The following is a 13,907-nucleotide window of genomic DNA, read 5'->3' as shown; positions in this document are numbered from 1 at the left end:
TTAGGGGCTTTTACCCTGTGTCATTCAATCCTTCAGTACACATTTTCACCAGACCAATGCCTTTCTCATATAAACTTACAGTCATCTAATAACATGTCCATTTAAGAAAAAGCTGCCATTGGTCGAGAGAGCAGTAGGGCTCTTAATCTTTGTGCCAGGAAGTCTGAGGGCCTCAGGATATGATTGGATTAGAGCTCTTCAGCTGCATTGTCTGTGCTAACTGCTGGGCTGGAGATGAGCTCAATTCAATTTGCAGCAATTAAGGTGACAGAAGCAAATGTACAAAAGTCATATTTTAAAGCAGATCCTTGGAGAGAAATAGGCATTGCCTGTGTTTTCTCATCCTACGAGTTTAAAATGATGAGAAGAAAAACAGTCCCAACTGTGGGAAAGAGCATGTGGGCCAACATAGCAAACAGTGGAAGTAAAAGGCATGGTCTTGGAGTGATAACGCCTATTGAGGCCAAAGAATCAGAGCCTGGGAGTCGAAGGAAACACACCCCATTGTGATTCCTTCCCAGATCTCCAGATGTAGCTAGGCCTGTTAGTGACTGAGAGACCTGTAGGAACTGGGACACCAGGGCAGCCTTTTGGGTCAGTGTTGTGATTAAAATCCTAGGAGAGATTTTATTTTTAGCACAGCTTACAATGGAGCAACAGGAAATTGTGCAGCATAGCTAAAAACTACATGGCCCTGGACCTTTGAAAATGATCTTAAAATGCAGATAGCATCTTAACTGCCTTCTTATTATGTAAGAAACATGAAAAGGAAATTACTAAATCTGAAAAGAAATATAGCGATAAGTATGTTTAAATACAAAAGACAAAAATATCAACCAAAATTATTCTCCTATTTTTACAGCTCTAAAACCCCTATAATGATTGAACGTATTGTTGCTTCTAAAAATTGAAGTCACTAGTGTATTTTGCATAAAGCTATAAACTCTTAACTGTGTATACGTGGTTCAACTTACTTGGCATTTTTTTTTTAATTTCAACTAAATTTTTTGTAGGAATTGTTATTTGTTGCCTCATGAAACAAGTACTCTATTTTGCTGAATTGAATCACTTTGATTTTGTTCAAAATAAGTTTCTAAAAAGATCCATGTTATTACAATAATATCTAGGAACTATGTAACTGTGAGTTTATTCCTAAGGACAACAATCACGTTTCTACCTGTTGCATGTTGCTTTGGGAAGCATGTATACATACAGCAGTTCTCCCTCTGGATCCATGGCCAGTGTGCTTGCAACAAGTGAGCATCACTTCCCAGTCCAGTACTTTTGTTCTACATGATAAGGAACATAGGCAAAGGAGTTGTCCAGATGTCCACAGTCTGAAATTTTTCTGGCATCCATTCACCTAGCAATTAGTATTGATTCCACAAATATTTATTGACCGCCTACTGTGAGCGAGACTTGGAGCGAGGCTCCATGGGTGATCAAAGCAACAGTCTAGTGAGAAGGCTAAGAATTTTTCCCACAATACCCAGCAGAAGACATCGACCAAACATATCTGCTGTAGTCTTGCTACCTAAATGAAGAGAAAAAGATTGCACGATTTCACTTTCCTTTGCTTGGTCACTAATATCTTCACCTACAATCTTAGCTCTAAGTTACAAACCTGCATTTGCAACTTGAGAAGTTCCCTGCTATTGCTCTTCCCAGTCAGTCATGGATGGCCTGGCTCAACCTATAAAATATTTTAAATTGAATGTCTGAGTTTCAAGAGACCTATCCCTGTGACACTCTGATGAACAAATCAGCTGGGAACAAAATTCCTTTTAGCAGAAGGAGCCTGGAAGAGAAACAGTTGAGTTCTGATGGTAGGACCAAACTATGGTGTGCAGAGTTCACGTGAGACGAGGTGGGGAAGGCACCTGCATTTGTGCTCCTGCCCCACACGTCTGCTCTAGAGATGTTTCTGACAAAAAAATTAATAAATTTCTTGGCTGTACAAACCTTAGTATAACATATATTACATCTATGATGATGTATTTATTAGTAATTTCTCTACTATCTGTGGTCTCATCTGGGGCAGAACCCAAATCTTATTCTTTATTAAATCCAGCAAGTACCTGGCTCACATTAGACAGTTAAAAATATTGATTAAATATCATTACCCCATCCTCACAATCTAATCCTCACTGTAGTCTTGTTCCTTTCTCTTAGAACAGTTTCCCTTCTCTCCAATCCCATACTCCTCCCCTACACCTATCCTACCCCCAGCTCCCACTCTCCCTACAGCTAGAAAACTTCTGTACATCCTTCAGGTCTGAACTACCTCTGGAATCCTTTTCTCACCCTGCATAGCCTCCAGAATAAATTGCCTGCCCTTTCTAGGAGCTCCCAGGCCATTCTCTAATATCTTTATCACAGCGTTTAGCACACTGTGTTGATTGTTGTCTGTCTACTCATACCAAGAGAAACCCCATGAGTGCAGAGGCCATGTCTGGTTTACTACTGAGCGCCCAGCATATGGTGGTCATTCCATAATATTTATTGAATAAATAAGTGAATGGATATATTTGTTAGAATGCATCCTCTCCATTAATTAGATGAAGTATATTACTAATTTAACGTATATATTATAGAAAATTAATGAAATTTTCACCATTCTTCTTATACCTACTATTCTTACCTCTATGCTACCTGAAAACAGCTCCCAAGAAAGTTCACTCCTCCATCCAGCCAGTCACTAGACATTCACACAAGGACATGTTCTGAACACAGGCATTTAACCCTAAATTATATCAAAATGAAAATGCATAAATATCATATTTAGGTCAAAGCTTGAGAATTCATAATAAAGCAAATGATAGGAAATTCTAGTGGCTGAAGCACTTCCTGTCTAAGGGGTGGGGATGCTCATAAGAACTCATGTGTATTTAACAGACAAGGAGGGATTCCCATCAGGAAGGCCGCACATGGTTGTGCAAGTTGGTTCTGTAACAACCCCAAAGAGTACTTCTTGCATAAACTGAGCCATGAGTAGCACTCCCTGGAGGGGTATCACAAAGCTGTTGTGGTAAAGCTCTAGTCCTGAAGAGTGACCATGGGAAAATCCACACTGTTTATGGCAGGCAGGAGGTAACTGATTCTCTCCCCTTCTGGGGAGAATGGGAGATGGAAAAAAAAAGTTAATTATCAGCCATTCTTTTCCATCATCTTTGTAACAACTCCCTTCCTTTAACAACTGGAGAAAACCAAGCAGGTGCAGCACACAGAGGACGCACTAATTACATTTGTGTTGGCTGATGGATGTACCACAGAATCCACATTTAGAGAGCAACGCAGAGGATAATGCAATGGTAGCCGAAGTTCTCAACTTACACTGACACAATAGTCCTTCTTTTCCCCTTCTCTCATACTCTATTTAACCATGTTCAGAAAGTATAGTTCAAGAAACCATTTCAATTAAAATTTTAGTAAGTAGATTATGTAACTTAATCATGAGTTGGAAAAATTCGTATTCTAAGGAAATATCATATGAAAACTTATTTTTAAGAACCAATTAATATTAACTCCCTGAATATTTTAATCTATTCTCACATTTTATTTGACCCTGGTGCATAACAGGTATCCAATAAATAAAAAGGTGAGGAGGGATATTCCATCTTTCATCCTTTAAAAATATGATGAGTTTGTGTTTCTTGGCAATGTTCAAAATAATTGAATGGAGAAAGTCAGAATTTTTGCATCAATATAGCTTTTCTTGTTATACGTCTCTTTTATTTTGTCCTATCTGTTCTGTTCATGCCCTATTTTGTAAACATTTTCAAAATTCAGCTTCTAACACCAGCTACTTTGAGAAATTAAAACTTCTTGCTGCAACATTAAAGAAAGAAGGTACTTTCTGAAAAATAACTATACTATTTGAGGTACTAACCATCTAAGAAAAATTTCAATCCAAAATTACAAAAAGTCAACAATTTTTTAGAATTGTTTTTTGTTGTTTTGTCTCATGTTTTGAATTGACCTTTTTCAAATGTCTTTACCACAACTTTTTGTCAGCTGAAAACATCTTGTGCAAGTTGGTGATCTACAGTCTATCAAAAATGTTTTCTCTTGAAATTCTGGGAAGACAGAAACCACAACAAAGTAGTCTTTCAGTCTTCCCAAATATCCCCATAAGAATAGACAGAGAAACTAGGACTAAAAAACCAAAACCTCACTGACAGTATCTATAGCAAAACCAGATGACAAGGTATCTCCATGAAGCTAAAATATGAGTGAATGAGGACAAACTAATGACAATTTGCAAGAGCCACATGGTATTAGCATTAGAAGAAGCAAAGGAAGCAAGAGAGCATGTGATGGAACTAAGAATAGGAGAACACTCAAATCTCTAAAATCTCCAAATCTTTGGGAGCAGGATGGGCCAGTATAAGAAGAAAGCTGAGGGCTTTTCTTTTTTTTTCTTTTTTTTTTGCGGTACGCCGGCCTCTCGCTGTTGTGGCCTCTCCCGTTGCGGAGCACAGGCTCCGGACGCTCAGGCTCAGCGTCCATGGCTCACGGTCCCAGCCGCTCCGCGGCATGTGGGATCTTCCCGGACCGGGGCAGGAACACGTATCCCCTGCATCGGCAGGGGGACTCTCAACCACTGCGCCACCAGGGAAGCCCAGCTGAGGGCTTTTTGGTATGCAAATTTTCGAGAAGTGCGAGGGTGTCCACAGTAAGGTTTGAAGAGACTAATGCAGTCAAGGCCCTGTGAACTCATGAAATTAATATCTAAAGCCTCTTTGGGGGGAAAAAAACCTGTGTTTAGGAGAAACTTCTGGAAAGAGACTTTAGTAATCAGAGTAGAGATGGTAGAGGAAAGGGAATGATGTTCCAGATAGAGAAGAGATCTCAGAAAGTATGTTTCCAGTTTTTGAATGCTTCATGAAAGTAACCGGAAAGTCGAGAGCCATGAAACTAGAATAGATATCCTGACCTACCACTCTGTCAAAAGGTTAAGAAAACAAATTTAACTGAGATGTGGCTCAGTTAATTACAATACAAAATGATTATAAGAGGACAGAAAATAAGGAGTAGAATAGGGTCCCCTTAGGCAGTGAAAGCATGTCGGGAGGATATGCCCACAAAATAGATGAAATTATAACTTAATATTGCAAAATAAACTAAAATTAAGAAAATCATAGTAAAAAGAACAATGTAAATCAAAAGTAGAAAAACTTTAATTAAAGTATGCTTGTTTTACAGTATTAGTTTCAGGTGTACAACGTAGTGATTAAATATTTTTATAGATTATACTCCACTTAAAGTTATTACAAAATAATGGCTATATGTACCTGTGCTGTTCAATATATCCTTGTTGCTTATCTGTTTTATACATAGTAGTTTGTGTCTTAATCCCTCACCCTTATCGTGCCCCTCCCTTCTCCCCTCTCCCCACTGGTAACCACTTGTTTGTTCTCTTTGTGAATCTGTTTCTGTTTTGTTATATATATTAGTTTGTTTTATTTTTTAGATTTCACATATAAGTGATAGCATAGAGTATTTGTCTTTCTCTGTCTGACTTATTTCACAGAGCATAATTCTCTCTAGGTCCATTCACATTGTTGCAAATGGCAGAATTTCATTCATTTTTTTAAAATTGTTACAAATATTTATTAAAAAGTGCAATTCAAAGTTTAGGCAAGAACATCATTGCAAACCACACACACACAAAGGGAAAACAAAAGCCCAACACAAACAAAAAAAACAAGATACAAACAAAACAAGAAAAAAAAGTTAGCATGCTAAGGAATGGACCCCAAGAGATGAGGAGACAGAAGTCAAAGCTAGAATTCTACCCAGATGTTGCTGTGCTTCCCAAGTGCAAAAGAAGGTGGAGAGGAGAGACCTGCAGCCTCTACCACTAAGTGCTGGCTCTGGGTTCAGCTGCTACTTCAATATTAGGTTTTCATCAGGGAGGTTATAAAAGTATCCTATATACATGTGTACACTGGAGGCGTTTTAAAAGTCATCAGAAGCTTGAAGTGTATAGTGTCTCAGCAGTTTCAGCTACTAAAGCCCAATTAAAGCGTCTGTCATTTAAATTTGGATTGGCTTAGTTATTTGAATGGATGATAAAATCGAATTGTGAATGAAAATGGCTTAGTAATATTCCATTATGTATATATACCACATCTTTATCCATTCATCTGTTGATGGGCACTTGGGTTCCTTCCATATCTTGGCCCTTGTAAATAATTCTGCTGTGAACATTGGGGTGTATGTAACTTTTTGAATTAGTGTTTTCGTTTTCTTTGGATATATACCCAGGAGTGAAATTGCTGGATCATATGGTAGTTCTATTTTCAGTTTTTTGAAGAACCTTTTTACTGTTTTCCAGTATGGTTGCACCAATTTACATTCCCACCAACAGTGCACAAGAGTTCCCTTTTTCCCACATCCTTGCCAACATTTGTTATTTGTGGGTTTTTTTATGATAACCATTCTGTAAGGTGTGAAGTGATATTTCACTATGATTCTGATTGGCATTTCTCTGATGATCAGTGATGTTAAGCATCTTTATATGTGCCTGTTGGCCATCTGTAGGTTTTCTTTGGGTAAATGTCTATTCTGGTCTTCTGCCCACTTTTTAATCAGCTTGCTTGTTTTTCTGATATTGACTTGTATGAGCTCTTTATATATGTTAGATATTAATTCCTTATTGTTCATATCATTTACAGATATTTTCTCCCATTCAGTAGGTTGTCTTTTCATTTTGTCAGTGGTTTCCTTTGCAATGCAAAAACTTTTAAATTTAATTAGGTCCCATTTGCTTACTTTTGCTTTTACTTCTTTTGCTTAGGAGACAGATCTGATAAAATATTGCTATAATTTATGTCAAAGAGTATTCTGCTTACAATCTCTTCTAGGAGTTTTATGGTTTCAGGTCTTACATTTACGTCTTTAATCCATTTTGAGTTTATTTTTGTATATGGCATGAAGAAATGTTCTAATCTCATTCTTATACAAGTAGCTGTACAGTTTTCCCAGTACCACTTATTGAAGGGACTGTCTTTTCTCCATTGTATACTCTTGCCTCTTTTGTCATATATTAATTGACTATAAGTGTGTAGGTTTATTTCTGGGCTCTCTATTCTGTTCCACTGATCTATGTATCTGTTTTTGTACCAGTTCCATGCTGTTTTGATTACTGTAGCTTTGTAGTATAGTCTGAAGGCAGGGACCGTGATACCTCCAGCTTTGTTCTTTTTTCCCAAGATTGCTTTCAAAACTTGGGGTTTTTTATGGTTCCATAGAAATTTTAGGATTATTTATTCTAGTTCTGTGGAAAATGTCATGGGTAGTTTGATAGGGATTGCATTAAATCTGTAGATTGCTTTGGGTAGTATGGAAATTTTAACAATATTAATTCTTCCAATCCAAGAACATGGGATATCTTTTCATTTCTTTGTATCACCTTCAATTTCCTTCATCAGTGTTTTATAGTTTTCAAAGTATAGGTCTTTCACTTCCTTGGTTAAGTTTATTCCTAGGCATTTTATTCTTTTTGACACAATTTTAAACAGGATTATTTTCTTCCTTTCTCTTTCTGGTAGTTCATTATTAGTGTATTGAAAAGCAATAGATTTCTGTATATTAATCTTGCATCTTGCAATTTGCCTGAATTCATTTATTAGTTCTTATAGTTTTTTTTGTAGAGACTTTAGGATTTTCTATATTATAGTATCATGTCATCTGCAGATAGTTAGTTTTACCTCTTCTCTCCCAATTTGGATGATTTTACTTCTTTTTCTTGTTGGATTTCTGTGGCTAAGACTTCCAATACTGTGTTAAATAGAAGTGGAGAGCATGGACATCCTTGTCTTGTTCCTGACTTTAGAGGAAAGGCTCTTAGCTTTTCACTGTTGAGTATGTTATTAGCTATGGGTTTTGTTTTTTTTTTTATATGGGTTTGTCTTAAGTGGCCTTTATTATTGTGAGATATGTTCCTTCTATACCCAGTTTGATGAGAGTTTTTATCATGAATGGATGTTGAATTTTGTCAAATGCTTTTTCTGCATCTATTGAGATGATCATGTGATTTTTATCCTTCCTTTTGTTAATGTGGTGCATCACATTGATTGATATGCAAATATTGAACTGTCCTTGCATCCTTGGAATAAATCCCACTAGATCATAGTGTATGATCCTTTTTTATATATTGTTGAATTTGGTTTGCTAATATTTCATTGAGGATTTTTGCATCTATATTCATCAGAGATATTGGCCCATAATTTTCTTTGTTTTGTATTGTCTTTGGCGTTTTGGTATCAGGGTAATGGTGGCCTCAGAGAATAAATTTTGGAGTTTTCCCTCCTCTTAAATTTTTTGGAATAGTCTGAGAAGGATAGATATTAATTCTCTTTTATATGTTTGCTAGAATTCCCCTATGAAGCTGTCTGCTCCTGGACTTATGTTTGCTGGGAGTTTGTTTTTTTTTTTTATTACAAATTCAATTTCAGTATTACTGATCAGTCTGTTCAGATTGTCTGTTTCTTCCTGATTTCGTCTTGACAGGTTGTATGTTTCTAGAAAATTTTCTATCTCTTCTAGGTTGTCAAATTTGTTGACATTTAAATGTTCACGGTATTCTCTTATGATTTTTTTTTTTGTATCTCTGTGGTATTTGTTGTTATTTCTCTTCTTTCATTTCTTATTTTGTTTATTTGGGTCCATAAAGTAGAAAACCTCTTATATGTGTGTAATTGCATACCCCAAAGAAGAAAACCAAAGCAATGGAAGAAAATAAATATGAAATATTCTAACTCAGGAAAATTCTTGAAATTAAAAAAGGAAAGACTTTAATTTCAAAGAATAATTTCTTGCCCAAATCTATACAAAAAGAGCAAGTCATTTATTTGGAAAAGAAAAGCAGATGAGAGAAAGTGAGTGAGGGAATGGGAGAGAGGAGCTACAGGTAAAAAGAGAATAAGAGACATATCAACCAATCAATTGCATGAACCTTATTTGGATATTGATTCAAAAAAACAAACAAACAAATTTTAACATGTTTAATACAATTAGAAAGTTGAAACACTGCATATTTGATAATGTTAAGGAATTGTAATTTATGGACATAACGGCATTGTAGTTATGATTTTTAAAAGGTCCTTTATTTTTAGAGATACCTCCTTAAATATCTATAAATGAAATTATATGATGTCTGATATTTGCTTTAAAATAATAAAGGAAGAAGGGAAGTAATTAATTAGATAGATAAAACAACATTGGCCATGAATTGATAATTGCTGAAGCAGTGTGACAGTTAAATGGGATGGTTCATGGTATATTGCCTACTTGGTATATGTTTTAAATGATTTGCAATACAAAGTTTAAAAAGAATTTTTTGTCCTCAATAGGATGGAAACTTCAAGCCTAGGCAAAATAAACCTAAAGACTTCTAGAGTGCCAACTTATGGAAATCTTTCCCCTCGTGTCATGGTAGCCTGCTGCAATTGTTTAGATAAATCTTCTTTAACGTTAATTTAACTTCTTTTAACATCTACTCAACTGGATGCATGTGTCTGAGAAGGATTTCATGGTTTTTTTTTTTAGGATTGTGGAAAAGGGATATTATAGTGAACGAGATGCTGCAGATGCTGTCAAACAAATCCTGGAGGCAGTTGCTGTAAGTATGAAGTGACAGCAATAGTGTAACTCTGGGTAATGTCTTCCTTTTACAGAATCATCATTTAGGAAGTGTATATCTGTGACAAGCCGTAAAATTTACAGAAAAACAGTATGAAATATTTACTAGAAAATGTTGAACAAATTTATATTTTCTATTGATAACTCAAACTCTGAAAGATGCAGTCCTCATATGTAATGCCATAAGTTTGTAAAAATCATTTCCGTTCTATTATTATGAATCAGATCAGACTTTGGTGCCTATAGTTGTTCTTTTCTCTCTTTCCATTTCTTTAGTTTATCTCTTTATTGTTTTTCTTGTTTGGTAAGGAAGTGGAAAAATGTTCAAGGAGATAAATATAGACCTTAGAGCATAGAGATTATTAATTTTTCTTTCAAGAGAAGAAATGAGTAAATTAGGAGAAAAATTCTGACAATTTTATTTTTTTTAAAGGGAGAAGTATGTTAACATTTTAAACTGGAATAAAGTTTTGTAAGTTAATGATGGAAACATGGACACACATTTACCAAAAAATATATATATATAATTTTGAGAAGTTGGTTTGTATTGAATTAATAAGGAAATATTTGCCTGAATAAAACAGACTCGACTGGTGCAAATCTTCCTATAGATTAGTGGTGTCTAGTATGTCCTGGGACACTTTGGTGATTTATTTATTGAATATAAATCCAGAACAAATTATTCTCTGAATAAACAGGATGGGGCCCAAAGGGACATATTTATTAGGATCAGTTAAAGAGACAAATCTATAAAATATACCCAGAATTAATATATATTCTATTAATCAGAGTCAGTTATATAACTAAAATCATGAGTCAATATCTTGAGGAGCCACAGTGACACAAGTACATGTCCTGTGAATTTTACCTACAACCAAAACAAGAAGGAGGGAAGGAGGAAGGAAGGAAGGAAGGAGGGAGGGAGGGAGGACTCTTGATACCTAACAAGCTTATGTACCAATTGTGGGTGGAAAAAAAAAATCCAGTCTTCACAATCTTTGCATAGGGCTGCTAGAAATAGAAGATCTGTGATCTAACAAAATCCATTATTGAGATATCAACGCCAAGTGCATATGGCTTTATAACCCAGACTTTCCAAATTATTTTTTCCTATAAAGCGTTTTGATCTTTTTGCTATGGTGGGGGATTAAAAGTTTGAGGGCTTCCCTGGTGGCGCAAGGGCTTCCCTGGTGGCACAGTGGTTTGGAGTCCGCCTGCCGATGCAGGGGACGTGGGTTCTTGCCCCGGTCTGGGAGGGTCCCACATGCCACGGAGCGGCTAGGCCCGTGAGCTGTGGCTGCTGGGCCTGCGCGTCTGGAGCCTGTGCTCCACAACGGGAGAGGCCATAGTGGTGAGAGGCCAAAAAAAAAAAAAAAAAAGTTTGAATTTGGGGTGGATAAAAGCTGGAGAAGATGCCATGGAATTTTACTTTAAATACACAATGCAGTTCCTGATTATATGAATTTTGAATATCAAATTCATCTTTCACCACACCTAAAATAACCACTCCATTCCAGATTTTTCATCAGATACAATATATTTACCATCTTGGCTTCCTAAGCTTGCCAACTTGGGGATCGTTTTTAACTTTTCCATCACCTTCTCTCCTCACATCCACCTTCCCAACTTCAGTTGAATCTCTCTTCAAGTATCCATGAACATAATCCTGCTCCCTATGTCATGCTATGACTATTTCTAGCATGACTTTAAAAAACACTTCTGGTTGCTTCCAATTCCTATCTCTAAATATACATCTGTATATGTCTATCAATCCTCCTTTGCAGTCACTGTTTTCATTTTGTCCCTTTTGAGTTCAGTAATGGTAGTTTTATGGCTTACTTAAATACTCATTTTAAATCTTCTTTTTTCACTACTATGGTCCATAGATTATCTATTCAAGTAAACTTGCTGGCAGTGGCCCACTATCACTTTCCTCAAATCAGGCAGGCAGCTGGTATAGCAGTTAAGAGTACTTTGGGGACTTCCCTGATGGCGCAGTGGTTGAGAATCTGCCTGCCAATGCAGGGGACACGGGTTCGAGCCCTGGTCTGGGAAGATCCCACATGCCGCGGAGCAGCTGGGCCCGTGAGCCACAACTACTGAGCCTGCGCGTCTGGAGCCTGTGCTCCGCATCAAGAGAGGCCGCGATAGTGAGAGGCCCGCGCACCGCGATGAAGAGTGGCCCCAGCTCGCCACAACTAGAGAAAGCCCTCACACAGAAAGGAAGACCCAACAGAGCCAAAAATAAATAAATTAATCTTTAAAAAAAGAGCACTTTGGGAGTCAAACAGAGCTGGGTTCCGTTTCTAGATGTGCGAGCTTGGGTCTATCACTAAATACTTCTGAGCCTCAGTTTCCGCATGTAAAATAGGCATAACATTCAACCTAACAGCGTTGTGGAAAAGACTAAATGAGATAAGGTATGGAAATCATAGCAATCTACAAAGAAGAGGGAAAAGAGGATAAGCAACTTCAGACTCAGAATATTCATTTAAAGATGTATTACATCTTATAAATATATATATACATATACACTCCACAGCTGAGTACTAAAATAAAAGACAAATGACAATGGTAGGTGCTCAAAAATATTTGCTGAATAAATAAATGAAAATTTATCAAAATTGTCAGAAATAACTACTATTCTATATTTTGTCTTTCTAGATGATGTCACATTTACTGAAACATTCTTACAATCATTTTTCTACTCAATTCATATGAAACAAAACTATGTAATTTGCTTCCATTCATAAGATTCTTTTCTACTCCCTTACTATCATTTAATTCTTTTCCTTTCATTCAAAACTTACCTTCTTCAATATGTTTTTTTCTGGTTGCCTCCATCCATTTAGGTCAGCTCTTGACTCTTTTGGCTTATCACAGTGGGCATGCTTCAATTTAGTGATACCTCAGGTGGCTGACTGGGAGAATTCTCATTCAGTGAATGAGAAATGGATGCTTTCAGCATCAGGATTTTCCCCCTGTTGGAGTTACATCAATTGAGGGATAAAAGAGCCACCAATAGAGATAGAGATGGAGGTGCTCCACATAGAACACAGGGACTAGAGTTCCTAGAACTCTGTTTCAGGTCTGCAAAGATGGATTGGTTAGTCTACTGCTAATCTTAAATTTAAAACAAAAACTGTGTTATTTTACCTACTCATAAAGCTCTACAAAAAAAAAAAAAAAAAAAAAAAAAAGCTCTACAAAGCTCCAGTTTAGGAAGCAGGTTACCACATTCAAGTCAAACATTCTTTGAAAGAAGTTTTATAAAAATCAGTTTCTCTGATTGCTGCCCCTAAGGGTTAACTTAGAGAAAAAAATTAATTTCCCTCAGTGTTTCACAGGTAGAAAGCAAACAATTTAAAACTTGTGAGAAGTAGCTGACATTTATGAAATAGTTTATTGTCAGCTACATGGCTATAGATAGCTATAAAAATAAGACAGTTGGGAACTCAAAGTAATCAGTGATATATCTCACATTTCCCCTGAATCACACACTTTTAAGACTGTATCTAGACTGGTTTTTGAAAGCACAGAAGTAGAAAACTTCAAGATTAAAAATTTCTTGGGAAATATGTCACAGGCATAATGACACCCCTTAGGCAACAAATCTTGTAATCCTTCTCTTCCTCCTCACTTCATCCCAATTCTTGCCCCAAATATTTCACACTATTTGTCTGACTGTAATCTTACTCCTTCTGCATTTTAGCTTTAAATAGCATTTTTGAAAGCTTTTAAAATGAATATGAAAGATGTTTCCCGCTTTGCGTTTGAATTCATTCAGTTAGTCTTTAAGTGCAGATCTTTAAGCCTTCTTGAGTAGTCTATCTTCCTGAAATGAATTCAAGGTTGTCCCAAGTTAAACGGTCCAGTCAGTCTGGACATTCAGGAAGGGTCATCGTGTCATGTGTCATAAACCACAAGGCCAAACCTTAAAGCCCTCCTTTTCCATTTACTTGTAGAGATAACCAGGGACTGTTTCATCTCCTCTGGCAGCTCACTATTGCCACCACCTCTAGTTCTTTCCTTGTTATCATTGCTATCCTACTGTTCCTCTCTTTTCAAAAAAATTACTGTCCTTCTCTTTTTTCCACCCCTAATGCTGCCTCCCCTCTTTTGCTAACCACAGTTCTCTTGGGCATGTATTAATTTCAAAGCCATGAATTTGGAGCTGGAGAAACTTGTAATATAGGAGTATACACTGAACTTAATAAAATAAAAGGAAATGGTTGAAAAAATATTAAATATGTTTGCTA

The 13,907-nt window shown here is 36.5% G+C and overlaps 1 protein-coding gene across 3 annotated transcripts in view; it reads left to right on the top strand.

Annotated features, from left to right (window-relative positions):
- Nucleotides 1-13,907, top strand: part of CAMK4 (calcium/calmodulin dependent protein kinase IV) — a 227,456-nt gene that overhangs the window by 149,374 nt on the left and 64,175 nt on the right. For all 3 annotated transcript variants that reach the window (XM_027100159.1, XM_027100154.1, XM_027100161.1), the window contains exon 5: nt 9,556-9,628. In XM_027100159.1, coding sequence (XP_026955960.1) covers nt 9,556-9,628 — 73 coding nt within the window. The remainder of the gene's footprint in view (nt 1-9,555; nt 9,629-13,907) is intronic.

Source organism: Aethalodelphis obliquidens, unplaced genomic scaffold (assembly GCF_003676395.1).
Source record: "Aethalodelphis obliquidens isolate GAN/ISIS:26980383/991018 unplaced genomic scaffold, ASM367639v1 scaffold4, whole genome shotgun sequence".
Taxonomy (NCBI): Eukaryota; Metazoa; Chordata; class Mammalia; order Artiodactyla; family Delphinidae; genus Aethalodelphis; species Aethalodelphis obliquidens.
Note: the sequence above shows the minus strand (reverse complement) of the source record. Positions and strands in the feature narration are given on the sequence as shown.